The 26,562-nt window shown below is 37.8% G+C and overlaps 1 protein-coding gene across 1 annotated transcript in view; it reads right to left on the minus strand.

Annotated features, from left to right (window-relative positions):
• Nucleotides 1-26,562, minus strand: part of RAD50 (RAD50 double strand break repair protein) — a 90,401-nt gene that overhangs the window by 18,617 nt on the left and 45,222 nt on the right. Inside the window, exons 14-21 of the mRNA XM_003405022.4 lie at nt 24,904-25,093; nt 24,375-24,501; nt 23,730-23,923; nt 21,453-21,563; nt 20,926-21,018; nt 20,738-20,851; nt 12,471-12,598; nt 10,294-10,518 (exon numbers count right to left, since the gene is read on the minus strand). Coding sequence (XP_003405070.1) covers nt 10,294-10,518; nt 12,471-12,598; nt 20,738-20,851; nt 20,926-21,018; nt 21,453-21,563; nt 23,730-23,923; nt 24,375-24,501; nt 24,904-25,093 — 1,182 coding nt within the window. The remainder of the gene's footprint in view (nt 1-10,293; nt 10,519-12,470; nt 12,599-20,737; nt 20,852-20,925; nt 21,019-21,452; nt 21,564-23,729; nt 23,924-24,374; nt 24,502-24,903; nt 25,094-26,562) is intronic.

Raw genomic sequence — 26,562 nt, forward strand, 5'->3', positions numbered from 1 at the left:
GGTTCCTGTATTGGGCTAACAGAAGGTCTGGGGACCATGACCACCAGGGTCCTTCTAGTCTCGGACCATTAAGTCTGGTCTTTTTATGAGAATTTGGGGTCTGCATCCCACTTTTATCCCACTGCTCTCCTGTTCCTCAGAGATTCTCTGTTGTGTTCCCTGTCAGGGCAGTCATTGGTTGTAGCCAGGCACCATCTAGTTCTTCTGGTCTCAGGATGATGTAGTCTCTGGTTTATGTGGCCCTTTCTGTCTCTTGGGCTCATAATTACCTTGTGTCCTTGGTGTTCTTCATTCCCCTTTGCTCCAGGTGGGTTGAGACCAATTGATGCATCTCAGATGGCCACTTGCTAGCGTTTAAGACCCCAGACGCCACTCTCCAAAGTGGGATGTAGAATGTTTTCTTAATAGATTTTATTATGCCAAATGACTTAGATGTCCCCTGAAACCATGGTCCCCAAACACCCGCCCCTGCTACACTGGCCTTCGAAGCAGTCAGTTTATTCAGGAAACTGCTTTTGGTTTAGTCCAGTTGTGCTGACCTCTCCCGTATTGTGTGCTGTCTTTCCCTTCACCTAAAGTAGTTCTTGTCTACCATCTAATTAGCGAATACCCCTCTCCCTCCTTTTCTCCCTCCCCCTTCTCGTAACCATCAAAGAATATTTTCTCCTCTGTTTAAACTATTTCTTGAGTTCTTTTAATAGTGGTTTTATACAATATTTGTCCTTTTGCAACTGACTAATTTTATTCAGCATAATGCCTTCCAGATTCCTCCACGTTATGAAATGTTTCACAGATTCCTCACTGTTCTTTATCAATGTGTAAGTACTCCATTGTGTGAATATACCATTATTTATCCATTCATCTGTTGATGGGCACCTTGGTTGCTTCCATCTTTTTGCTATTGTAAACAGTGCTACAATGAACATGGGTGTGCATATATCTGTTCGTGTAAAGGCTCTTATTCCTCTAGGATATATTCCAAGAAGTGGGATTACAGAACTTTTTCTATGAATTATCTGTGCTCACTGCCTCCATTTCTTACGATCCATTCTCTCCTCACCCTGCGCCAGCCAGGCTTCAGGTCAAACCATGCCATTGAAATTACTTGTCAAAGTCACTGACAACCTCCATTTTGTCAAATTCAAGGATCACTTCTTAGGCCTAGTTTTATTTTACCTCTCAATAGTATTATACTCTTTAAATACTTCCGTTACTTGGTTTTCAAGGTATTACACTTAGAATCTTCTTCTTTCACCTTACCAGCTGCATCTTCACTGGATTTGTAAACACAATGGGTCTTGGGACCTTTCCCTTCTCTACTAGTCATTCCATATATAATCTAATCCTATGGCCTGAAACAGCATGTATATACTAATAATTTCCAAATTTATACCTCTCCCCTGAACTCTAGGCTCTAGAATATATATCTGATTGTCTGCATAACATCTCTAAATCAGGAAGTATGAGTTATGCCACAGTTAAGAAAATACTTTTATATAAATATTAATTTTTAAAGGTTAAAAAAAGGACCACTATGTCAATAGCATGTACAGCTATATGACATTCTGGAAAAGGCAAAACTTTAACAAGGATGCTAAGTCCATTCAATGGGGAAAGAATAGTCTCATCAATAAACAGTGCTGTGACAAACAGACCTCCATATGCAAAAGAATGAAGTTGGACCCCCTACCTCACACCCTATACAAAAATTAACTCAAAATGGATCAGCCATCTAAATGTAAAAACTAAAACCATAAAACTCTTGAGAACAAAACACAGGGGTAATGCTTTGGGACCTAGTGTTCAACCATGGTCTCTTATGTGACACCAAAAGCACATGCCAACAAAAGACAAAATAGATAAACTGGACTTAATCAAAATTAAAAGCTTTTGTATAACAAATGACTTTATCAATGAAGTGAAAAGACTGCCTACAGAATGGGACAAAATATTTGGAGAACCATACATCTGATAAGATTAAAAACTGCTACAACTGAAAATAAAACAAAAAAACAACCCAATTAAAAAATGGGCAAAGTACTTGAATAAGTATTTCACAAAAGAGGGTACACAAATAGCCAATAAGCACAGGAAAAGATTGTTAGACGTTAATGAAATGCAAATCATAAACCACAAGGAGATACCACTTCACCACCACTAAGATGGCTATTATTAGAAAAAGGGAAAACCACAAGTGTTGGTGAGGATGTGAAGAAATTGGAACGCTCATCCTTTGCTGGTGGGATTGTAAAATGGTGCAGCTGTTGTAGAAAACAGTATGGTGGTTCCTTAAAAAGTTAAACATAGAGTTACCATAAGGCCTAGCAATTCTACTCCTAGGTATATACCCCAAAGACTTGAAAACAAGGGCTCAAACAGATGTTTGTACACCATTGCTCAATGCATTCATATTATGTATTTATCTGTTGATGGACACTTGGGCTGTCAAAAAGGTGGACAATACTCAAGTGTCCATCAACAGAAGAATGGATAAACAAATTGTGGTATATCCATACAACGGAATATTATTCAACCGTAAAGAAAAATGTAGTTCTGATACATGCTATGACATGGATGAACCTTGAAAACATTATGCTGAATGAAATCAGTCAGTCACAAATGGACAAACCTTGCATGATCCCACTGATAAGAAATATCTAGACTAGGCACATGCATAGACCAAAGTTTATCAGTGGTTACGAGGCACGGGTAGGAACAGAGAAGGAGAAATTATTGATTAAGGGGCACTGAGTTTCTGTTAGGGGTAAGGAAAAATCTAGACACAGACAATGGTCGCGGTTCCACAACAGCATGAATGTAATTAGTGTCACTGAATTATGCACATAAACATGACTAAAATGAGAAATGTTATATATACTTTACCAACAATAAATAAATAAATAAATAAATAATGACATTCCCATTTGGTGCAGGCATACAATTCTGGACCCAGGGAGCATATAATGTTAACCTATCCACTCATGATGAAAGAGGACAAAAGATACATTCCAGATAATGTATTCATGGAATAAACTTTAAAGAGTTGTTTCAGGAGTCAAACTTAATCCAATAAATTCTTGGTAGTATTTATTTTAAAAATAACTAACACACTAAAATAACTGGTTCATTTCTAATATTTTATAGTAAATGGATCTGACTTGTCTTAAATGATTATGTACTTACCCAAACCTGTATATGCCAATGTTATGACTACGTGATTCTGGGGCCACCTCTGTTACCGTTATTAACTAAAAGGGCCCTCATACTGAAACTAGCGAGTCCTCCTACCCTCCTGAGCCATAATCTGAATGCCGCTGCTGAGGCTGGTCTGTTGACTAGGCCCTGTCTGATCAGAAGAAGCCTTAAAAGAGAAGAGATTCTGTCTGTACAGTTCTCTTAATGATGATGGGGAATATTTTCCATTCCAGAAAGAAAAACGACAAACAAAACCTAAGGTAACTGAAAATCCTCTTACCAGATTTGTAACAAAAAAAAATTTTAATTCATAATTGAGTTCGCAAGAAAGGAAAATCCATTTATGACAGAACTGAAAACCAGAATGGTCAGTGTGTGAACTGACACTACAGCGGAACTTGGGGTTATTATTTTTACAACCTAGGGATTGAGTCTTATCACCCAGCAGAGAAGATAAGGCACTGTGTCCAAGTGAAGCAGAGTCAAAAGTGACTCCCAACATAAAAGCTGGGACTCTTAAAGAGCTGTATCATCAATCTTCAGTGAAAAAGTAGAAAATTAATAGATTGTTTCCCCGAGAATTCAACCTCTTGGGCAAATATCTTAGATGGGTTTGGGTTCAATGTTACACTACATTAGCATAGTTCAGGAACCCCAAAACCGAGAAATTAATATAAAGACTAGACCTAGGCCAGTGATATCCCTGGAGACCCCAGCAGATACAAAAACCAAACTGCTGTGTGGAGGGACATTCACACAAATAGGTCACAAGGATTCTCACAGGAAAAAAAATTACTACTAAAAGCTTACAATCAAGCATAAATGCAGGAAAAAAAAGAAAAAAAAAATACTTCACTAGGGTCCAGAATCAGTATACACCACAGCAGAAATAGATCCCCAAAAAGGTGAAATTAAAAAAAATGATAATCTGAAAGAGAATATAAAATATGTATATTTAAAATGAGTATACATACAAGAAGGAATCAAAACACTAAGGAAAAACGTATTATGAAAAACATAAGAATTTCTGAAAAAGAACAAAATAGAGCTTACAGAAGTGAAAAACAGAGTCAATGAAGTAAAAACCCAACAACTCCATAGGTAGTAAATGCAGCAGATTAGATACAGCTAAAGATTATGTGAAACTGGGAGACAGTTATGAGGAGTCACCCAGAGCCCAGTATAAGCGCTGGAGGAAAGAATAAGAAAGTTTATGCCTAATGAGAAATGAAGAAGGGGAGAATAGTGAGAAATGGAGAAAGGATAATATCTGAAGAGATAATGCCTGAGAATTTTTCCAAAATCAATGAAAGGTATCAATCCTAAGATCAAGAAGCACAATTTTTTTTTTTAAGAAACACAATTCTTGATCAGAAGAACTAAAGTTAACCCTACACCTAGATGTTCTATGATAAAACTACAGAGCATGAGAGACAAAGGCAGTATCTTAAAAGAACCAAGAAAAAAGGCAGCTAACTGGTAACTCCAAACAAATAATTAGAAATCATTTTTTAATAGCAACCATAGAGACCAGGAAAAAACCAGAATATTTTCAAAGTGCTAACAGTAAATAGCTGTGACTCCATGTTCAACTAAACTATCACTATTGAGGGCATACTTCTCAAAGACTGATAGACTTTACCACTAGCAGCCCTTCACTGGGAAAAAAAAAAACACTCTATTAAAAAAGGGGATTTAAGAAGCAACAGTGAACAAAGAAATTGGTAAACATGTGACTTAACCCGAATAAGCACTGGCTATGAAAACACAACAACAGTTATTATTAATTTGCAATGATATAAAAACAAGGTAAAACTAAAAAACACTAAACAATAGAAACACTGCAGACAGAAGACAATCAGTGCTGAGGAAGGTGATGAAGCAAGTCACAGTAGAGCCATGGTTCTTAAATATTAGCGTGTACCAGGACCGCCTGGAAGCCTTGTTAAAACCCAGATTGCTGGGACCTGAACTACCAAAATTTCTGATCCAGTAGGTCTGGGGTGGCACCCAAGAATTTGTAATTCTAACAAGTTCCAAAGGATGCTGATACTGCTGCTCCAGGACCACTATGAGATCAATGAATTTTAAGTCAATATGCAGGTTACTCTGCAGGAGAAACATGTGGCAGTCTGCTTCCAAAAAGGTTACAGCCTTGGGAACGCTATGGGGCAGTTCTACTCTGTCTAGAGGGTTGCTATGAGTCAGAATCAACTCAGTGGCCCAAGCGGGGAAGGGAGGAGGTACATGTTAAAAATTTAAGGGTAACAACCCAAATAATTATAGTAGTATATATCATTTTACAATTCAAGGAGAAGAAAAAGTAGGAAAAAGAAAAAATAATTCCACAGAAGGCAGGAAAGGAGAAAAAAAAAAGATGCTAGAAGTAAATCTAACTGTATCAGTAATCACAATATAAAGGGCTGAATTCACTAGTTAAAAGACAAAAGATTGTCAGACTGAAAAATCTGCTATATGCTGAATATATTATAAAGCTTTAGTAATTAAGACAATGTGTGACAGCATAGAGATAGGCAAACTGATCAGTGAAATAGAATAGAGAACCCAGAACTGAACCATACACATGTGGAAATTCTGATATATGACAGAAGTGACACTATAGATTATCGAGAAAACAATGGACTACTCAATAAATACTGCCAGGACAACTGGTTATCTGTAAGGGGAAAACTAAAATTGAATTCATGAATTTTGCAAGACCAACGACTTCAGTGCAAATACCTTTTTACACCAACATAAACAGTAACTATGCAAGTGGACACTGCCAGATGGAATACACAGGAGTCAAACTGACTACAACTGTGGAAAGAGATGATAGGAAAGCTCAATATCATCAGTCAGAATAAGGCCAGGGGCCAACTGTGGAATAAATCATTAGCTGCTCATATGCAAGTTCAAGTTGAATCTGAAGAAAATTAGAGTAAGTCTACAAGAGCCAAAGTATGATCCTGAGTATATCTCACCTGAATTTACAGACCATCTCAAGAACAGATTTGACTCCTTAAACACTAATGACCAAAGACCAGATGAGGTGTGGAAGGACATCATACATGAAGACAGCAAGAAGTCATTAAAAAGACAGGGAAGAAAAAAAAAGATCAAAATGGATATTAGAAGAGACTCTGAAACTTGCTCTTGAACGAAGAGTAGCTAAAGCGAAAGGAAGAAATGATGGAAGTAAAAGAGCTGAACAGAAGATTTCAAAGGATGGTTCGAGAAGACAAAGTAAAGTATTATAATAAAACATGCAAAGACCTAGAGTTAGAAAACCAAAAGGGAAGAACACACTTGGCATTTCTCAAGCTGAAAGAAATGATGAGAAAACTCAAGCCTCGAGTTGCAATGTTGAAGGATTCTACAGGGAAAATATTAAATGATGCTGGAAGCATCAAAAGAAGATGGAAGGAATACACAGAGTCACTGCACCAAAAAGAACTGATCAACATTCAATCATTTCAGGAGGTAGCATATGATCAGGAACCGATGGTACTGAAGGAAGAAGCCCAAGCTGCACTGAAAGCACTGGCAAAAAGGCCCCAGGAATTGACAAAATACCAGTTGAGAGGTTTCAACAAATGGTTGCAGTGCTGGAAGTGCTCACTTGTCTATGCCAAGAAATTTGGAAGACAGCTACCTTGCCAACTAAGAGAGATCCCTATTCGTGTCCATTCCAAAGAAAGGTGATTCAACAGAATGTGGAATTATCGAACAATATCATTAATATCACACACAGGTAAAATATTGCTGAAGATCACTCAAAGGCAGTTACAGCAGTACATTGACAGGGAACTGCCAGAAATTCAAGGCGGATTCAGAAGAGGGTATGGAACGAGTGATATAAATGCTGATGTCAGATGGATCCTAGCCGAAGCAGAGAAAACCAGAAAGATGTTTACTTGTGTTTTATTGATTATGCTAAGGCATTCGACTGCATGGATCATAAGAAATTATGGATAACATTATGAAGAATGGGAATTCCAGAACACTTAATTGTGCTCATGCCAAACCTATACAAACCAAGTGGGAGTTGTGTGAACAGAACGAGGGGATACTGCATGGCTTAAAATCAGGAAAGGTGTGCGTCAGGGTTGTATCCTTTCACCATACTTATTCAGTCTGTATGCTGAACATATAATCCAAGAAGTTGGACTATATGAAGAAGAATGGGACATAATGATTGGAGGAAGACTCATTAACAACCTTGACATGCAGATGACACAGCCTTATTTGCTAAAAGTGAAGAGGACTTGAAGCACTTACTGATGAAGCTCAGACTACAACCTTCAATATGGATTACACCTTAACATAAAGAAAACAAAAATTCTCACAAATGGACCAATAAGCAACATCACGATAAACGGAGAAAAGACTGAAGTTGTCAAGAATTTCACTTTAGTTGGATCCACAATCAATACCCATGGAAGCAACAGTTAAGAAATCAAATGAAAGGTTGCACTGGGCAAATCTGCTGCAAAGGGCCTCTTTAAAGTATTGAAAAACAAAGATGTCACCTTGAGGACTAAAGGGCACCTGACCCAAATCATGGTTTTTTTTTTTTTTTTATTGTAGTTTAGATGAAGGTTCACAGAACTAGCTTCTCATTAAACAATTAGTACACATATTGTTTTGTGACATTCGTTACCAACCTCATGACGTGTCCACGTTCTCCCTTCTTGATTGCGTTCCCAATCACTAGCTTTCCTGTCCCCTCCTGCCTTCTAGTCCTTGCCCCTGGGCTGGTGTGCCCCTTTAGTTTCATTTTGTTTTATGGGTCTGTAATCTTTGGCTGAAGGGTGAACCTCAGGAGTGACTTCATTACTGAACCATACTTGCCCGGTTTCTCCAGTCTCTGTCAGGCTAGTAAGTCTGGTCTTTTGTGAGTTAGAATTTTGTTCTACATTTTAACCTAGCTCTGTTTTGGACCCTCTATTATGATCCCCGTCAGAGCAGTCAGTAGTGGTAGCTGGGCACCATCTAGTTATGCTAGACTCAGTCTGGTGGAGGCTGTGGTAGTTGTTGTCCCTTAGTCGTTTGGACTAATCTTTCCCTTGTGTCTTTGGTTTTCTTCATTCTCCCCTGCTCCTGACGGGGTGAGACCAGTGGAGTATCTTAGATGGCTGCTCACAAGCTTTTAAGACTCCAGATGCTACTCATCAAAGTAAAATGTAGAACATTTTCTTTATAACCTATTTCATGCCAGCTGAGCTAGATGTTCCCTGAGACCATCATCCCCACAGCCCTCAGCCCAGTAATTCAGTCCCTCAGGGAGTTTGGATGTGTCTATGGAGCTTCCATGACCTGGCCTTGGGCAAGCTGTCCAAGCCATGGTGTTTTCAATAGCCTCATATGCATGTGAAAGTTGGACAATGAATAAAGAAGACTGAAGAATGGATGCCTTTGAATTATGGTGCTGGCAAAGAATACTGAATACACCATGGACTGCCTAAAAAGCGAACAAAATAGGTCTTGGAAGAAGTATAGCCAGAATGCTCCTTAGAAACACAGATGGCAAGACTTCGTCTCAAATACTTTGGACACGTCATCAGCAGGGACTAGTCCCTGGAGAAGGACATCATGCTTGGTAAGGTAAGGGGTCAGTAAAAAAGAGGAAGACCCTCAACAAGACAGACTGACACAGTGGCAGCAACAGTGGGCTCAAGCACAACAATGATTATGATGGTGCAGGACCAGGCAGTGTTTCGTTCTGTTGTACACAGGGCTGCCCTAAGCGGGAACCAACTTGATGGCACCTAACAACAACAACAAAGGGTAAACTGAAATTGAATTCCTACGTCAAACTGTACAGAAAATGCAATTCAGAATTAAAAACTTAAATGTACTTAAATGTGAAAGGCAAAGCTTTAAAACTTTTAGAAGAAAATATAGTAGTACAGAAGGTTTTCTTAAACAAGATACAAAAAGAGCTGACCAGAAAAGCTTAATAAATGTAACTATCTTAAAATTCACATCTGTTCATCAAAAGATACTATAAAATGAAAAGATAAAGCTTGAGAAGATATCTGTAATATACATAGTGAAAAATAATTACGGTGTAGAAGAGAGAAAGAACTATAAATCAAAAAAAAAAAAAGATCAACACACATAAAGACATTCTGACAAAAGACAGAAACGAGCATTTCATGGAAGAGGAAACAATATGATCATAAACATATGTAAAGATGTTCTATATCATCAGGTATCAGGGAACTACAAATAAAGACCACATGATTTATCATTTTAAACCCATCAGAGTGGCAAAAATTAAGACATTGACGAAACCAACGATGGAGAGATGCATAAAACAAAATTCTTATATACTGCTAGTGGTGTAAATTATTGAAACCACTTTGGAAAACGATTTATTATTATTTTGTAAAACTCAGCATATACTGCAATCCAGAAACTCCACTCCTACATATAAATCCTAAAGAATCTCTTGGACATTTGCTCCACAAGATATGACAAAATATTCCTGGCAGCAGGGTTTGTATTAACAAAGATACGGAAATAACTAAGATGTCCATCTATGGGAGAATGGATGGATTTTGCTGTATTCCCACACAGAATTTTGTACATCAGTGAAAATTAATGAACTATAGCTACAAGCAACATAAAAAAAAAAAAAAACCCAGCAACATAGAGAAGTAAAAACATATAAAATAAAAAAAGCAAATCCTAGACGACTACACAGGGTATGATATTTTTTAAAAGCTAAAAAAACACAATATACATATATATGATAAAACTATTTTTTAAAAAGGCAGAGAAAGCAAACATCTGGTCTGTATTCGGGGGAGGTAGTTGAGATAAAGGAGGAGCATCTAGGTGGTTGCCAGTTAGTGATAGTGTTTTGGGTGTGGGTGTGGGGGGTGGTACCATGAGTATGCCTTATAGTATTATGCTTTATAACTTAATTAAGCATTTTTTGTGTGTATATGTGTGTACATACATATATTTTGTCCATTCTTTGGTATGTATGAAATATATTTAAAAAGTAATATAAAGGGGAAGACATGACTAAAATCGGCTACTTGATAATCATTGCAATGGGAAGTATATCCCCAGCCCAATACTTACTGATCAAGGGTCTTATAATAAATGTCCAAATCCTTGTTCACAAGCTCTGTGGTTCTCATAACAATCATCATTTCTCTGTACTTTTCCTCAGCATCCCGAAATTGAGGTTCTCGAAGTTCTTTCTTAAAATGAATAATTTCTTCTTCATAACCTTTCTGTCGCCCTAATGCCAAACTGTGGTTTCTTTTTATAGTTTCTATTTTTTCTTCTAACTTCTGATGTTCACTATAAAAGGGAAAAAATGACAAATGAAGGCTACTCTTTAGCTTTTAACAGCCTGAAGTAGAAAAGCCAGATTCTCTTTACACAGAGAAGTGTCATTTATCATTCTCTTTGGCAATCAGTCTATTTAACAGTCTCTCCTTGCTTTTAAGGCTTCAGTACTAAAGAATTCTCTTCCTTCTAAACCTCCGCAGCATCCATGCTTTTAAACAGCTGATTTTTGTGTGCTATATAAAGAACCCTCATAACATGTGAGCACTGAGAAAGTTCCTGACTTTTAGACACTGACTAACCAAAGTAAAGCAGTATTAGTGATGAATATTACAACTTCACAAGTTTCTGATTGTAAGCTGACAATGCATAATTACCAGCACTGAGAAATTACTGAATAACAGGCTTCATCATTTTGTTCACAGTATGTGAAGGAATACAACGTTATCTTAATTAAACTAAACGTTAATTTTCAGCAGTAATATTTATTAAAAACTTTGGACTCCTCTGAGATGAAAATGAGCATCTTACATAAGTATAAAAATCATAATATACAGAAGTAAAATGCCCCAAATTTTCTGATAATTTCGTAGATTATGCAGATTTTAATGTATGCTTTAAAAATCTTCACTTAACAATCACTTACTAACCACCCTCTTACGTGCCAGGCATTGCTCTGAAGTTAATGGACATCCCTACAGGGCTGGTCTAATTACATGTTTTGTTGACATTTTTGTTGTGTCCTGGTTGAAAAAAGGTTTAAGAAAGAACAGCTGAACTAATAGTCTTGAAGGATGTAAAAAAACATTCCTATGTACTGATCATAGAAAGAGTTACAAAAATATCTGCTTTTGGCCTTCCGAGGCAAAGAATAAATTTTCATTTAAAAGATTTTTCTAAAAGGTTTACTTTTCCAATTTGTCACAGAGAACATTAACATTACAGTGGTTAAAGAGCCAAGGGCTGGGAGCCAGGCTATCAAGGCTCACGGCCCCGTCTTTCATCAAAATTTCCTCTATGACTTTTTTGCTCTTAGTGTCCTAATGCATACAAAACAGAGGTTGAAGATAATGAGCTCTTCAGGTTTTAATCTGACTTCCTCGATACATGAAAGAGATTTCAAGTAGTTACACCAAGAGTACTTATAATGACATAGGGTTAAGCATTTATTAGGCTTTATAAATAAAACTTCCATTTTCTACATCCTTTACAGAAACTTAAGTGTTCTTTGATTCAGGTTTCTGTGTAACATCAAGATGACAAACGAAAAATCTACAAGGAAGGGTTGAATAAACAAGAGACCTAGATTTAGCCAGCTAAGGTGGTTCAAATTCTAAGTAGCTAGCTAGTACAACCTGCTCCACCAGCCTACCAGCACTTAGGATCAAGCAGATTCTTACAGGATCCCTAAGGTAACTCAAACGCAGACGAGGCAGGAACAAAATCTCTCCTGCTGTATCAGGAAGGTAGCAACTACAAACCAACAAAACCAGATGAATGAAGAATCAGGCTCATCTTTCAGAAAAACACTCTGGTGGACACATAATTTACAACTGGGACGTTCTAGGAGGGGTCTCATTGACAAACTGCTCTTCGAATAACTCCACTGGCACTATTATAAAATGCACAAGCTCTGACCCAGACAGGGCCAATGGGCATATATTCTGCATACTTTGTACCACAACCTTGTGAAACAGACTAGCAGAAGTCTGGGGACCTGGTATGCTTAATACTCAATAACTAGTGCCCACTGCCACAGTGTGAATATCAACTTTACGTCACTTATTCAGTAATTTAGTTCTTTAAGGTCATGAAATAAATTTGTTTAAAAGCTCTATCCACCTTCCTGTAAATCTTAAGGATACAGAGCTGAAATTCTTTTTAAAAAACATGTCACTTAACAGTCTTCACCTTTCAATAAAAAAGACCTTTATTTAAAGTAATAATTATTTTTAAAAACATACTTTTTCATTTGCAAAACCTGCATTTGTCCCATTTCCTTCAAATGTTGCTTTCTTTCTTCTTCAACTTCTTTTAGTTCCTCATTTCTCTTTCTTAAAGTAAGGTTATCCTGCAGCCATCTTTCTTGTATCTAAATGTAAATATTAAGTTGGTTAACAAAAATGACCAAGTTACTAACATGTGGTATATAACAGGCAACTACTGATGCTATTGTCAGTTGCCATTGAGTTGGCTCCATGTAATGGTAACCTTCTGTATAACAATAGTGCTGATATCCGTTGCCATTGAGTCAATTCGGACTTATAGTGACCCTACAGGACAGAAAAGAACTGCCCATAGGATTCCCAAGGCTGAAATCCTTACAGAAGCAAAGTGCTATATCTTTCTCCCCCAGAGCAGCTGGTGGATTCAAAGCACCGACCTTTCGGTTGGCAGCTGAGCACTTACCACTGCACACCCAGAACTGCTGATAACAACAACAAAAAAACCCATTACCATTAAGTCGATTCCCACTCACAGCAAGCCTATAAGACAGAGCAGAATTGCCGCCATAGAGTTCCCAAGGAGCAGATGGTGGAACCGAACTGCCAACCTTTTGATTAGTAGCCGAGCTGTTAACCACTGTGCCAAAAGCACTCCAGAACAGCTGATAAAAAAAATAGGTAGTGCTAATTCTGCCTTACTTAGAATCATGTTACACTCAACAAAGTAAGAAGGAATCTTTAGGCCCAGACTAAACCTGATCTGAGAAGACCATTCCCCCCACAGTTAAAAGGTGGGACACCTTCTATAGCCCAGCTTGTATAGCTCTTTCATGACCATGAGCTAAAAAACAAGGTCCTGTTTGACGGGGATTCCCACAATAAAAGATTTGAGTGTATATCTTTGTGTATTTATTTACTTACAAAGTATTAAAATATTTAATAAAAATACTATGTAAATAGTATGGTCATTATAAAATATACGCACACAAAATAGAAATTTAAAATGAAAAAATGTAACTAGACATTGTAATATTTTACATCTATATCTCAGGGGCTCATCTTGCATATGAGCACTTCAGAGCCTACTGATCTAAAAGATCCCAAGAGAGCAGTACTACTATCAAAGTCCCCCCACTTATTTTTTCACTAGTTGTATGTGTCTCCTAACACATGCCAAGACTGTCAGATATTGTAAGTACATGGCAGACATGATCTCTGCCTTCAAGCTGACAAACACATAAGGCTGGAAGAGCCGTAAGAGTAGTATACATCTGTGTACTTCTTGACACTTACCTGGCCATTTTATAGAATTAAAATTTTAAAGATCTGACTGCTCTTGCTGAGTAGTTTTATTCTTAAAAAGAGGTCAAATCACTTAGCAGCAACAATACAACAGTTTTCCATAATTTTCCTGGAGGTTATAATGGGCAAAGTTGTCAAGAGATAAACATTAGGAAACAATTTGTAAATTGAATCTGTAATTTGGGAGAGAAAAAAGTCTTCCAACAGAAACAATGGCAGTTTAGTCACAAAAGCCTGTGTGTAGAAAACACTCGCTAGAAAACACATCCCAAGTTCAAGGACAGGACTTCTCAGAGAGTGAGCTGGGACTGTCCTTCAGTAGCCCTTGCAACTGAGGTAAACTCAGGGATGTGGGCAGTGGGAGGGAGGGCCAGATCTTTGGCAATATTTGTTGCCAACAGTATGGCAGAATCACCAGGTAGAAAGGATCTGGGAGTGGGAGTGAGGAAGGAAGCCAAGGACTTCTCTCATAACCTCAATATTCTCATCTAGCCCTTCCTATCTATTAATCACTATTGAGAGTTTCTATTTTTAACTGTTCCTGGAAATAATAATATAAACATATACATACCTATTTAAGGCATTATTATAAGCACTTAAAGGCAACTAAAATGATACCTGTCAAAACCAAAACCTTTGTTGCCAAAGCTACCTAATTTGCCATTGCCTGCTGTCATCTGCTATTAGACAATACTTGAATTTGCTTTTATGACTACATCAAAGGAGTCTCCAAAGTGCTATCAATTTTTTAGGTGAGACTGATTTTTGGCATAAATTACCATTGCTTCTGGTCTGTTTGCCTGGTAACTAAAGGCTAGATATTTCTTTCTTTTAGATTAGCTTCTACTATCCTTACTTTAGTTTAGAAAAGCAGTATATCTAGCATGGTAGTTAAAGAGCAAAGACTTTGAAGTCAGGTAGTCTTGGCTCAAATCCCAGCTCTACCACTTACAAATTGGATGACTTTGGCCAAATAAGTCTAACTTCTGAGTCTCAGCTTGCAGATAAAACAGTGGTAATACTACTACCTTATCATCATTATAAAGAGCCTTGGTGGCAGTGGTTAAGCACTTGGCTGCTAACTGAAAAGTTGGTGGTTCAAACCCATCAGTCGCTCCACAGGAGAAAATGTGGCAGTCTGCTTCTATAAAGATAACAGCCTTGGAAATCTTATGAGACAGCTCTACCCTATCCTATAAGATTGCTATGAATTGGAATCAACTTGAAGGCAATGGGTTTGGAGCCTTTGTGGTGCAGTGGTTAAGCACTCAGCTGCTAACCAAACGGTCAACAGTTCAAACCCACAGGCCACTCCTTGGGAGAAAGATGTGGCAGTCTGCTCCTGTAAAGATTTACAGCCTTGGAGACGCTATGGGGCAGTTCTACTCTGGGTCTCTATAGGGTCTCTATGAGTTCAAATTGACTTGACAGCAACACATTATCATCCTTTTAAGTGTACAATTTGGTGGTTTTTAATATAGTCACAAGGAAGCCCTGGTGGCGCAGTGGTTAAAGCACTTGACTACTAACAGAAAGTTCAGCAGTTTGAAACTACCAGCAGCTTCTTGGGACAAAGATGTGGTAGTCTGCTTCCACAGAGATTTACAGCCTTGGAAACCCTACAGGATCACTCAGTTGGAATCAGCTCAACAGCAATGAGTAATATACTCACAAGTTTGCACAACCATCATCACTATCTAATTCTAAAACATTTCATCACCCCAAAAAGAAACCCCATTCTCATACGGCTCTGTGGGTCAGAAAATATCCAGTTCATGATGGGCAGTTCAGGCTGCACGGTGACTTGGTGGCCCATGGTTAAGTATTCAGTCTCTACTAAGGCCCAGTAACAAGCCAAAAGCTGTTTCCCAAATGGAGAGTAGTTATCTGCAAAGGCTGGCAGAGCTTTCCTCCAAAATCCAAAGGGTCTGTGCAATGATTCACCAAAAGGGGCTACCAAAGACTCCAAACAGCATCTCTATCTGTCACTGACATTTCAAGCACCATTGGATCAGCTGGATGATATGGCCTAGGTGGCAGAGCCGGGTGCAGGGCACCCTGAACCTAATGCAGAGCCTTCTCTTTTTGAGCAGCTTTTTAAGTCACTTGATAAACAGGCTGGAGTAGCACACCCAGAGGAGGAGTATGTTGATTCCAAAATCCAAAGAGGCCTACCATGTATTGTGCCTCCTTTTTAGTTGTGGGTGAAGCCTGAGGTAGTAACTTATCCTTTATTTTAGAAGGAACATCTTGACATGCCCCACACCGCTGGACTCCTAGAAATTTCACTGAGACGATAGGTGCCTGAGTTTTTGTCAGATTAATTTCCCACTCTCTAGCACACAAACATTTTGCCAATAAGTCCACAGTCATTGACACTTCTTCCTTACTGGGCGCAATCAGCATAATGCCATCAATGTAACAGAGCAGTGTGAAGTCTTGTGGAAGGGAAAGGTGATCTAGGTCCCTGCAGAGTGAATTATGACACACGGCTGGAGAGTTGATATACCTGAGGTTGCACCTGTAAAAAAAAAAAAAAAAAAAACCCTCTTCTGCCCAGTCGATTCTGACTCATAGTGACCTTATATAACGGAGTAGAACTGCTCCCCAGGGTTTCCAAGGAGCAGCTTGTGGATTCGAACTGCTGACCTTTTGGTTAGGAGCCAAATGCTTAACCACCACACCACCAGGTCTCCTGTGGATAGACAGTGAAGGTGTACTGCTGACCTTGCTAGCAGAAGGCAAAATGCTTCTGGTGTTCCTTCAAAACCAGAATCAAGAAAAAGACGATAAATAGCCGCATTCCAGGTACCAGGAAATGTATTAATTTCCTCAAACGATGAAACCACATCTGAAACAGCGGCTGCAACTGGAATCACCACCCAGTTAAATTTTTGATAATTCACTGTCATTCTCCAAGATCCATTTGTCTTCTGCACAGGCCAAATAGGGGAGTTGAATGGGGATATGATGATAATCACCGCCTCTGCATCCTTCAAGGCCTTGATGGTGGCAGTAATCTCTGCGAGCCCTCCAGGAATGTGGTATTGCTTTTGGTTTACTATTTTCCTAGGAAGGGGCAGTTCTAATGGCTTCTACTTGGCTTTTCCTACCATAATAGCTCCTATTCCACTTGTCAGGGATCCATTGTGGGGGTTCTGCCAATTGCTGAGTATATCTATTCCAATTATGCATTCTGAAACTGGGGAAATCACTACAGGATGGGTTTGGGAACCCACTGGACCCACTGTGAGACGAACCTGAGCTAAGACTTCATTAATAACCTGACCTCCACATGCCCCCATTCTGCTCATGGGCCAAAGTGATATTTTCAGTCTCCTGAAATTAGTCTCAGTTTAGCCAGTACCCAGTAATCCTCCAAAAGTCTGATTATTTCCTTTTCCTCAATGAACAGTCACTCTTATAAAGGGCCATAGACCCCTTTAGGGAAGGATGGGAGAAAGATTAACAGCACAAATTTCTGGCAGTGTAGTGGTGTCCTTCCTCAAGGGGACCTGGCCTCCCCTTCATTCAAGGGGTTGTGTGTCTATAAACTGGTGGAAACTGATGGAGGAGCCATGTCTCTCTATTCTGGCAATTCGAGTTAGGCTGCTGTTCACGTGACCTAGAATTCTACCACTTGTACAGATCAAGTAAATATTTAGTAGATATTCCATCTATTTCACTCCTAGGGACACCATGACTAAGTAGGCAATGCTATTAAGTCCATACAAATCAGACTATTTCAATTACTGCTTTGACTCCACTATCCATTATAGTAACCATGCCCACCTTGTCTTTGTTGATGGAGTGCTGCCACATGGCCCCTACCACCACAGGGGCCCAATTAGCACCATTGTAGTTAGGTATCTTAATTCAGCTAGGGCAGTTCTGTCAAGTCTGAAATAAAATATCAATGACAGCAGTCTTCAAGGATGCTGGGGCTCCCTTCACAAATTTGTTCCTTACCATCGTGTAAAAGGCTGTCCTCTGGGCACTCCATGTGTGGGTCTGTGGGTCTAACCTGATAATTACACTCTAACATGGCAATTTTCCTAAGCCTTTGGATACCTTCTTCTACAGTATTCCAAGGCAGGTCTGGTACTTCAACTGGATTTAGTGTAGGCCATTGCATAATACATGCTTCAGCAAGCCAACCAAAGAACTGTAAGATTCTTCACTGAATGAAGAATTTGTGCTTAGTAGGCTCATATCAATAAACTCAGACTGATTCAACTTTATGTTCCTTGTACCATTATTCCACACCCTTAGTAGCCATTCCCGCACATACTCCCCAGGTTTCTGTTTGAGTGTATCAGAAAAGTCAAGCAGTTCTTTTGGAATACAGTGTATCTTCTCCTGGGTCACACTTTGTATTTCACCTTTTGGGGCTTGCTGGGACTCAAGTCTAGTTATCGGTCTACAAGCAAAAATGGGTGGTGGGGAGTGTTTTGACAACATTCGTCAATGTCTTGTAAGGCATCTGCCTCAGGTAATGCCCCAGGCAATGACTCAGATGCTGCCCCAGGAGATATCTTAGAGGCTTTTCAAACACAGCTGGGTTAATCTCATTAGACGGGGGTGAAGGGGCTAATAATTTTGTTGGCAGGCACAAAAATTTAGGGGCTCAGTGTCCCAAGCTTCCTGATTATCTGCCCATATGCCCCCATCTCAAGTTTCAGGATCCTGTTTCTTCCCAAGCAATGCCCTCGCTTTAACTTCAGATACCAGTTGAGGTTAGGAATTCAACTGACGTAATTCAGCCACTCTTAGGATAAGACTCTGAGTTTGGTTTTCGACATCATCAGCTCTGTCACTACATGAAATAAGGCTTTCTTTCACAGCACAAACGGCAACTTTGAGGATGTTTATGTGGCACTTGAATTTTAAGCCTGAAGCCCTGAGCTCATCTTTCTTTCATCACTTTGACTAGTGAAAGCAGGACCAACTAGCTTCCTTATACTCTCATTCTGACAAAATTGTAAAAAAGTATCAAACGTGATCATCTAGAGCCTTGCCTCCCACCAATACTCGATCTATTGGTGGTAATATTTTGATTATTTCTATTGCCACCACACGCCATGGATTAGCAGTGCCCTCTTTACTACAGGAAGCAGTGTCATGAACATCTCTAAGACTAACCAGGCTTGAGAACCAATTTAGAAAACTCATCTTTACAATTTTGTCTCTCTAGATCCACTCTCAGTACTAAATGTCTTAGGCTGGGTTCTCTAGAGAAGCAAAATCAGTAAAGCTTATGTGTTCATGTGTATATATATATAGGTACAGAGAGAGAGAAAGACCGAGACAGAGACAAAGAGAGAGATTTACATCAAGGAAATGGCTCATGCAGTTGCAGGGGCTGGAAAGTCCCAAGTCTGTGAGTCAGGTGTCAGGCTGAAGGCTTCTCCTGACTCACGTAGTTGCAGGGGCCAATGAACCCAAGATCAGCAAGTCAGATGACAGACTGCTAGGGCTGACGAATCCAAGATTGGCAGGTAAGATGGCAAGCCGATGGCTCCAGTCCAAAGAACAGGTCAGATGATGACAGCTGAAGGATCCAGAATGAGCAAAAGCCAGCGAAGTTTGCCAGAACATCCATATATATATTGGATGCTGGCCAGGCCCCCATGAAAACGCCTCTTACAACTGATTGGCTGATCACATCATGGAAATGATTACATTATATAACAAAATTGAGGATAACTACATTATTACATAACTGCCAAACCACTGAGAAGCATGACCCAGCCAAGATGACATATAACCTTAACCATCACAGTATTCAAATAGCAAAATTTGTTTAAAACAGCAGGAAGGGAGAAATAGTGTGACTTTTAAAGACATAACTACCATGCCTTCTTGCATAAGTCACGTTGAAGACAGCTTCTTAATGTGATTTAAATTATAACGTGGAAATTAATTTACTTAATAGTGAATATAAATGGCATAGGAATCAACTGAAAAATCACTTAATATTTATTTTCCTTAGACAACCTTTAAGAATGCATTATTAGCGTAAGAAATGATACAGACATATGCAGGATATGGACTGCCATATAGTTTGCCATAAAAAAAAAAAGTAATCAACTTAAGTTATGGTGCATACACAAAATGGAATGTTTTACACCTACTCCTTACTTATCGATTATCTCATTATCAGACATTCTGCATTTGCGACAACAGTAAAAAATCTACTATCTATTTTGTGCATTAATGGTATACATCTGGCAGTTGTAAACGTGAATGGTGCGAGGCAAGAGTAACACTGGTTGTGATGGTTACAGGTATGTGTCAACTTGGCCGGGCCATGATTCTCAGTGGTTTAGCAGTTATGTAATGATGGGATTTGGTAGTTGTGCAATGATGTAGTCATCTTCCATTTTGTGATCTGATGTGGTCCTCCTCCATTTTTGCATAACACAGATTTTCCCATAAGGACCTGGTCTTTGGAACCTAACCATGTCAGTAAGTGAGGAGTGGGTGTATAACCATTAAAAAGAATGTGGTAGATCTGTGAGTTGACACGCAAAGATCAAACTGCATTAAGTATAAAAAGCAAAGTGCAGAACAACATGAATGGCATGATCCCATCTGTAAATGCAAATTTAAATAGAGAAAATGCATCTATACACCCAGCCATCTATCTAAATATACCCATCCATCTATCTATATGAATAAAAAGCTTCTATAAGAACAAATAAGAATTGTTAACAGTAATGACATTTAGGAACGAGGCTAGGAATTGGGAGAAGGGGAGGGAGACTCTGAACTTTTATGTTTTTTGCTTTTAACAAGTAGGTCTTCTATTAAAAAAAAAAATGAAAAATATGGAAAGAATAAAAGAATATTTATTGGAATTGCTTTTCTCTACTGATTGCATTTTTACTCAATGAATCTGCTATGAAAATAAAAGTAAAAAATAAAGAAAAGAATGTTATTAGTATAAGTGATATCATAAGCCACTAGCAAAAAAGACCTACCTTCTGTGTATCAATATCTTGTCTCATGATCCCCATTTCTTTATTTATCTTTTCTTTTTGTTTCTCGCATTCACTTAGTTGAGTTATTACTTTATTAAGTTCAGTTTCTTTTTGCTACAAAAAAGAAAATTCTTTAAGCACATAAAATAAAAATATAACCAAAAACATAATTTTGAGTTTGAAATTACCTTCTTATAGTCATCTTTCCCATCTTGAATATAATTCTCAATGTCTTTCACATAGCTCTGAATATTTTTAACCTTCTCTTTGATATCATTCAGCTGTGGAAAAACATTTATTAAATTTACACTGACTGGGATCAGGACATTTAAGATTTATTTCCAAGAAAATTATCTTACCTTAAGGTAAAAAAAAAAAAAAACAAAAAACTTTATAGAACACAGTGAAATGCCGAGTCACAAGTTAAGAGCCCTGGGTTTCAGTTTACACCACCACCAAATTTTATGATCTCAGGCAAGTCCCTTTATCACCTATGGGATTGGATTAAATAGTCTCAATTCTTCTATTTTAAACTAAAAAGTAAAATATTTTAAGTTTAATTCTTATTCTATATCAAAATTATATCACAAATCTTAAAATACTATTTCTCTTAAATGTTAATTTCATGTGAAATAACAGTCTCCAACACAGTGCTATGAACATAATAGTTAATAAATTTAATATATATTTGATAAGTAAATAAGTGAAATCTTACTTTATCCTGTATAATTTTGTTGCTTTTATTTTTTTTGTTGATTAATTCTTCTTTTTCCTGCTGAAACTTTTCCAATGTTGTTTCCAAAGGGCTTACTTGCTCTTTAGCATCCTAAAAATATAAAAAACAAAAGTCTTATGTATCATTCCATTATCTTATTTTAGGTAGCAAACTTTACATTCATATGAAAAATACCTACTAATGTGCTAGGCTTAAAAATCAAAGTATGTGCTTCTTCCAACAACCCTATGAAGACGGTACTATCATCTTCATCCCCATATTTCAGATAACCAAACAGGCATACAAAATGACTTGTACAGGGTCACAATAGCCAGTAAATGAAGAAGCCAAGATTCAAACCCAGGTCCAGCTCCAGAGTCTACTTTCTTAACCGCCATGCTATCCTGCCTCAGCCACTGACATGCTCCTTAATCTAGGCCACCTGTTTCTCATTATATTAGCATATGGCTTCAGACAAGAGGTTGTAGGGGCTCAGTCAGTGCTGTGTGATCGAACAACAGGAGAGCTCATTCAGACCAGGTCTCTCTTTTACAGGTGGGAAAATGACAGTAAAACACTTTCATCCTTAAGGTCAGTCTGCTAAGGATAAGCAGATATCTTATGGTAATAAAAGTGTATTGGTACATTGATGCTGGTGTGCCCACACTTATTTTGGAAGGAAGGGGGCTTTCAAATAAACTTTTATTAATCAGAAGTTCCCATTATTTGGCCTTGTAACATCTTGACAGCATAGTTACGTGATAACCACTGTTCAAAACAATGATCCTCAAACATTTTAAGATCTTGAAATATCTATCAAATCTATAACAGTATATACAATTATATTTAGTATTACTTCTAAGTAGGTGTAATTTTTTCATAGTGGGAAGTGGTATGGTATGGTGGGAGGTCAAATGTCTTCGGCATCAGAAGACATCCCAGAAAATTAACCCTCCTCTTATCAGCTACATGAACTTGGGCATGGCACAGCTGTGAGTTTCAATTTCTTTTTCTATAAAAAGGTGATTTAGTCATCTATCTCAATGAGGTTGCTGAGACAATGAATGGTTTAATGTCAAAGTGCTTTATAGACAGTAAAAAGTTATAGAAGGCAGTACTATTCTATATCATACCTTAAGCCACTGGTAATTTGTAACCCAAAAAATCCAAGAAATAAATACAGTAATTATTTTTATTGTTAAAAATATACAGTAAACATACACCAATTCAACAATTTCTACATGTACAATTCAGTGACACCAATTTCATTGTTCAAGTTGTGCAGCTATTCTTACTTCTTTTTCTGTGTTGTTTCCCCTATTAAACCTTATTGGGCAGTTCTACCCTGTCCTATAGGATCACTATGAGTGGGAAAAAACTCCAGGGCAACGGGTTTTCTCTCCTATTAACGTAAACTCATTGCCCCCAACTAACCTTAACCTTTCAAGTTGTTGTCAATTTGATCCCATATAGATCTTTTTTTTTTCTGCATAAATTTTACTTTGTTGTTGTTTACACTATTGATAGAGGTTCAGTAACGTATTTAGCACTTGCTGAATGAGTCTGTATAATTATGAAACCCTAGATTGCTGTTTCTAAAACTGTTCATGAATTTAATTGGTTGAGTCTTAGATTTGAATAATCTAGATAAGAGATGGCAAATGGGTTCCATTCCATGTCTGAACTCGGTGCCTGCTCACTGTATGGGGAAGGACTCTGAGACATTACCTGGAATCAAATGCAAAGAGTACTATGATTGACAAGCAGTATCTGCTATGGGGAAACCCTGGTGGCGTAATGGGTAAGTGCTGTGGCTGCTAACCAAAAGGTCAGCGGTTCAAATCTGCCAGGCGCTCCTTAGAAACTCTATGGGGCAGTTCTACCCTGTCCTATAGGGTCACTATGAGTCAGAATCGACTTGACAGCAGTGGGTTTGGGTTTTTTTTTTTTTTTGTCTGCTATAGATATAGAATTTGTAGATAAGCAAAAACTCCTGTGTAAACTAGGATCCTAAAGAGCAGATTAACCCGACCACCCCAAATAACATAAGTTCACTACTTAACCAGGTAACTAGTTCTTCTTTATCATGGCCAAAATCCTTCTACTAAAAATCTTTACCCATTAGTATAAGTTCTGTCATTCTAGAGCCATGCAAAATAATATTATACCATTCTAATTTGGATCTCACAATAACCTTAGTTCTAGTTACTAAGCCAAAAAAGGGCATCTCACATATTTGACCTAGTTAAAAAACCAAACATATATGAATGTTCTTACCTTTATCTCTCTATATAAGGACTGAACTTCAGTGGATAATTCCACAGTCTGCTCCTCCAGTTGCTGACGGCGCTGCAAGTTAGTGGATATCTGAAGTTTCTCTGATTTTAGTTCATTTGTTGTACTTTTTAGCTGTTGAACCTGTTCCTGCTGGTCCTGTATAAGCTTACGATTCAATTCAATCTTACTGGAAACTGCACAAAAACATATTGACAAAACGATTAATGTAAGGATACAAAAAATACCATGAGTAGCATCCTTCTAGTTTTTACAGGTCTATGGAATCCACAAAGGCTGAGTTTCTGTGGATCCCACCCACTGCAACAGAAGTGTAACAAGAACCTCTTGAGTCTCCAAACCTGCCAGCTGTCCCATCCTTTCCCCTCCTGGCCACTCAGAGGTGAGGCTCAGAGAGCAGGTATGGTTCAGAAAGAGTACAGCGTATCTGATACTCTTCCATCATTCAACCGTTGTGCAAAGCACAGAAACAGAGAAGGCTTTTGAGAAAAGAGAGTGAATATACTGTTGACCGGTAAAGAAGAACACAGTTCCTTGTCCATGTAGTAGGCACAAAATGTACAGTAATAAGTATGTACTGGGAATGCTGAAGTCTTCATGGGTATATGAGGAAATGGACTATATTACCTGTATCTAATTTGTGTTGTTTTTCTTGTTTGTCCTGGTTTACTTGTTGAACAGTTCGATCTAAGTCTATTCCTTGTAGCTTAGCTGCTTGCTGTGCAATCTTTCTTTCAACATCTTTAAGTTCCATCTTAAGAACATAAGAAAGTTATTTTCTTTGAGAAACTTAATGCATTATCATTATTCAAAATCTCTAAAGACTGCTATTATGAATTATTTTTAAAAATCTAAACTTGTAACTGTTTCCAGATATAATTTTAGCAAAGTTTAATAGGGTAAAAGTGAAATTAATTTTTAGTAATTTGAATAATGTAAACAAAAGCAGACTAAAAATGAAAAACAGAATTAATTCCCATAATTTCTGAATAAAAAATTTTAAGCTCAGGAATGAAAACTAAGTAATTGCTCCCTGTACCTCAGGTAACAAAACCTGTACCTCAGCACTAGCTACTCACTCTTAACACTTTCCATTTCAAATCACTATGGAACAGGTTTTTTTTTTTTTTTTTGCTTTAAATGACAATAAACTTACCTGCAACCTCTCCATAATGGTAACATCTGTCAGACATACTTTAGCACTTTCCTCTTCAGGCATTATTGTACCCAAGAGTGTTTCCTGTTCTTCTATGTCATTCTTTAGACGCTGTATATCTCTATTGACATTCTGCAGTTTGTTTCTCAGTTCTGGTATCTCCTTCTCCCTCAAGTCCACTATGCTTTGCCTTAACAGAAAATATGCAATTAAAAATAAGTTATTTGATGTTTTCTCATAGTTAGATTGAGGTTATGCATTTTGGGCAAGAATACCATAGAAGTGATGTTGCATCCTTCTCAGGGCATCATATAAGCGGGTAAGTGATGTCACTATGTCTTATCACTGGTGATATTAACCTTATTCACCTGGTTAAGGTGGTGTAAGCCAGCTTTTTCCATTGTAAAGTTACTATTTTTCTCTTTGTAATTAATAAATATCTTAGGAGAGATACTTTGAGGCTCTGCAAATATCCTATTTCTCCTCAAACTTTTGCCTTCAGATTTTAGCATCTATTAGATTTTGCTTCTAGTAATTCTTCCTGTGCTGTTTGCCAAACTAAGAGATATTCTACAAATTAACTGACGATACTCATCAAAAGTGTCAAGGTCATCAAAGACAAGGGAAGATGGAGGAACTGTTAGAGATTGCAGGGGGCCAACAAGAAATAGAGCCCTCGTGGCACAGCAGTTAAGTGTTTGCCTGCTCACCAAAAGGTCAGCAGCTTGAATCCACCAGTTGCTCCTTGGAAACCCTATGGGGCAGTTCTACTCTGTCCTATAGGGTTATTATGCATCGGAATTGACTCGACGGCAATAGGTTAAGAAGAATTAACAACTATATGCAATGTTGGACCCTGGATTGGATCCTGAAACAGAAAAATGGACATTAATGGCAAAACTGGTAAAATTTGACTAAGGTCTGTAGTTTAGTTAACACTATTATACCAGTAACTAATTTTCCTGGTTTTGGTACTTGTATCATGGCTACATAAATTGTTAACATTAGGAAAAACTAGGTGAAGAATATATGTGAATTCTCTGTACTATTTTCTCTATAAGTCTTCAAAATAAAAAAATTAAAAGGTCATAAAAATAGGCAGAGGAGAAGAAAGGAACCTACTCAGACAAAGTTACTTTGGTTTAAGGTGCAAAAACTGGCAACCCATGATTACTTTTGTTGATACTTCTGAAGCAATAAAACTTGTATTTAATCTTTAAACTATCAGTAAGTTTATTCTGTAAAAATTCCAAATTCTTATTTTAAATTAAATTTGTATAATAAATTAAATCAGTCTGATAAATTAGTCTCCAATGGACATCATGTAATAAATGAGTGAAAAACTAGAAACTGAAGGATTAGCTCTTTCATTCTGCTATTAATGATGAATAAAAAAAAAAAATCCATACTATGACCAAGAAATGAAAACCTGAACTAATGTGCGGCAATACAAGACCTATAATTTTTTATACAACAGAAATGAAATTTCAGAGAGTAAATATGAAGGATGCAGGCTGTGAGCAATTCCATGCTCACGTTACTTCCTGAATATTGTGGTCACAGACTAGAATTTGGTCTTAAATTACGTGCCCAGTACCTAAAAAGTGACCAAAGCTATGATGGCTCAATGACAGCCAAGCATTACTTGGGAATTAAGGG

Source organism: Loxodonta africana, chromosome 2 (genome assembly GCF_030014295.1).
Source record: "Loxodonta africana isolate mLoxAfr1 chromosome 2, mLoxAfr1.hap2, whole genome shotgun sequence".
Lineage (NCBI taxonomy): Eukaryota > Metazoa > Chordata > Mammalia > Proboscidea > Elephantidae > Loxodonta > Loxodonta africana.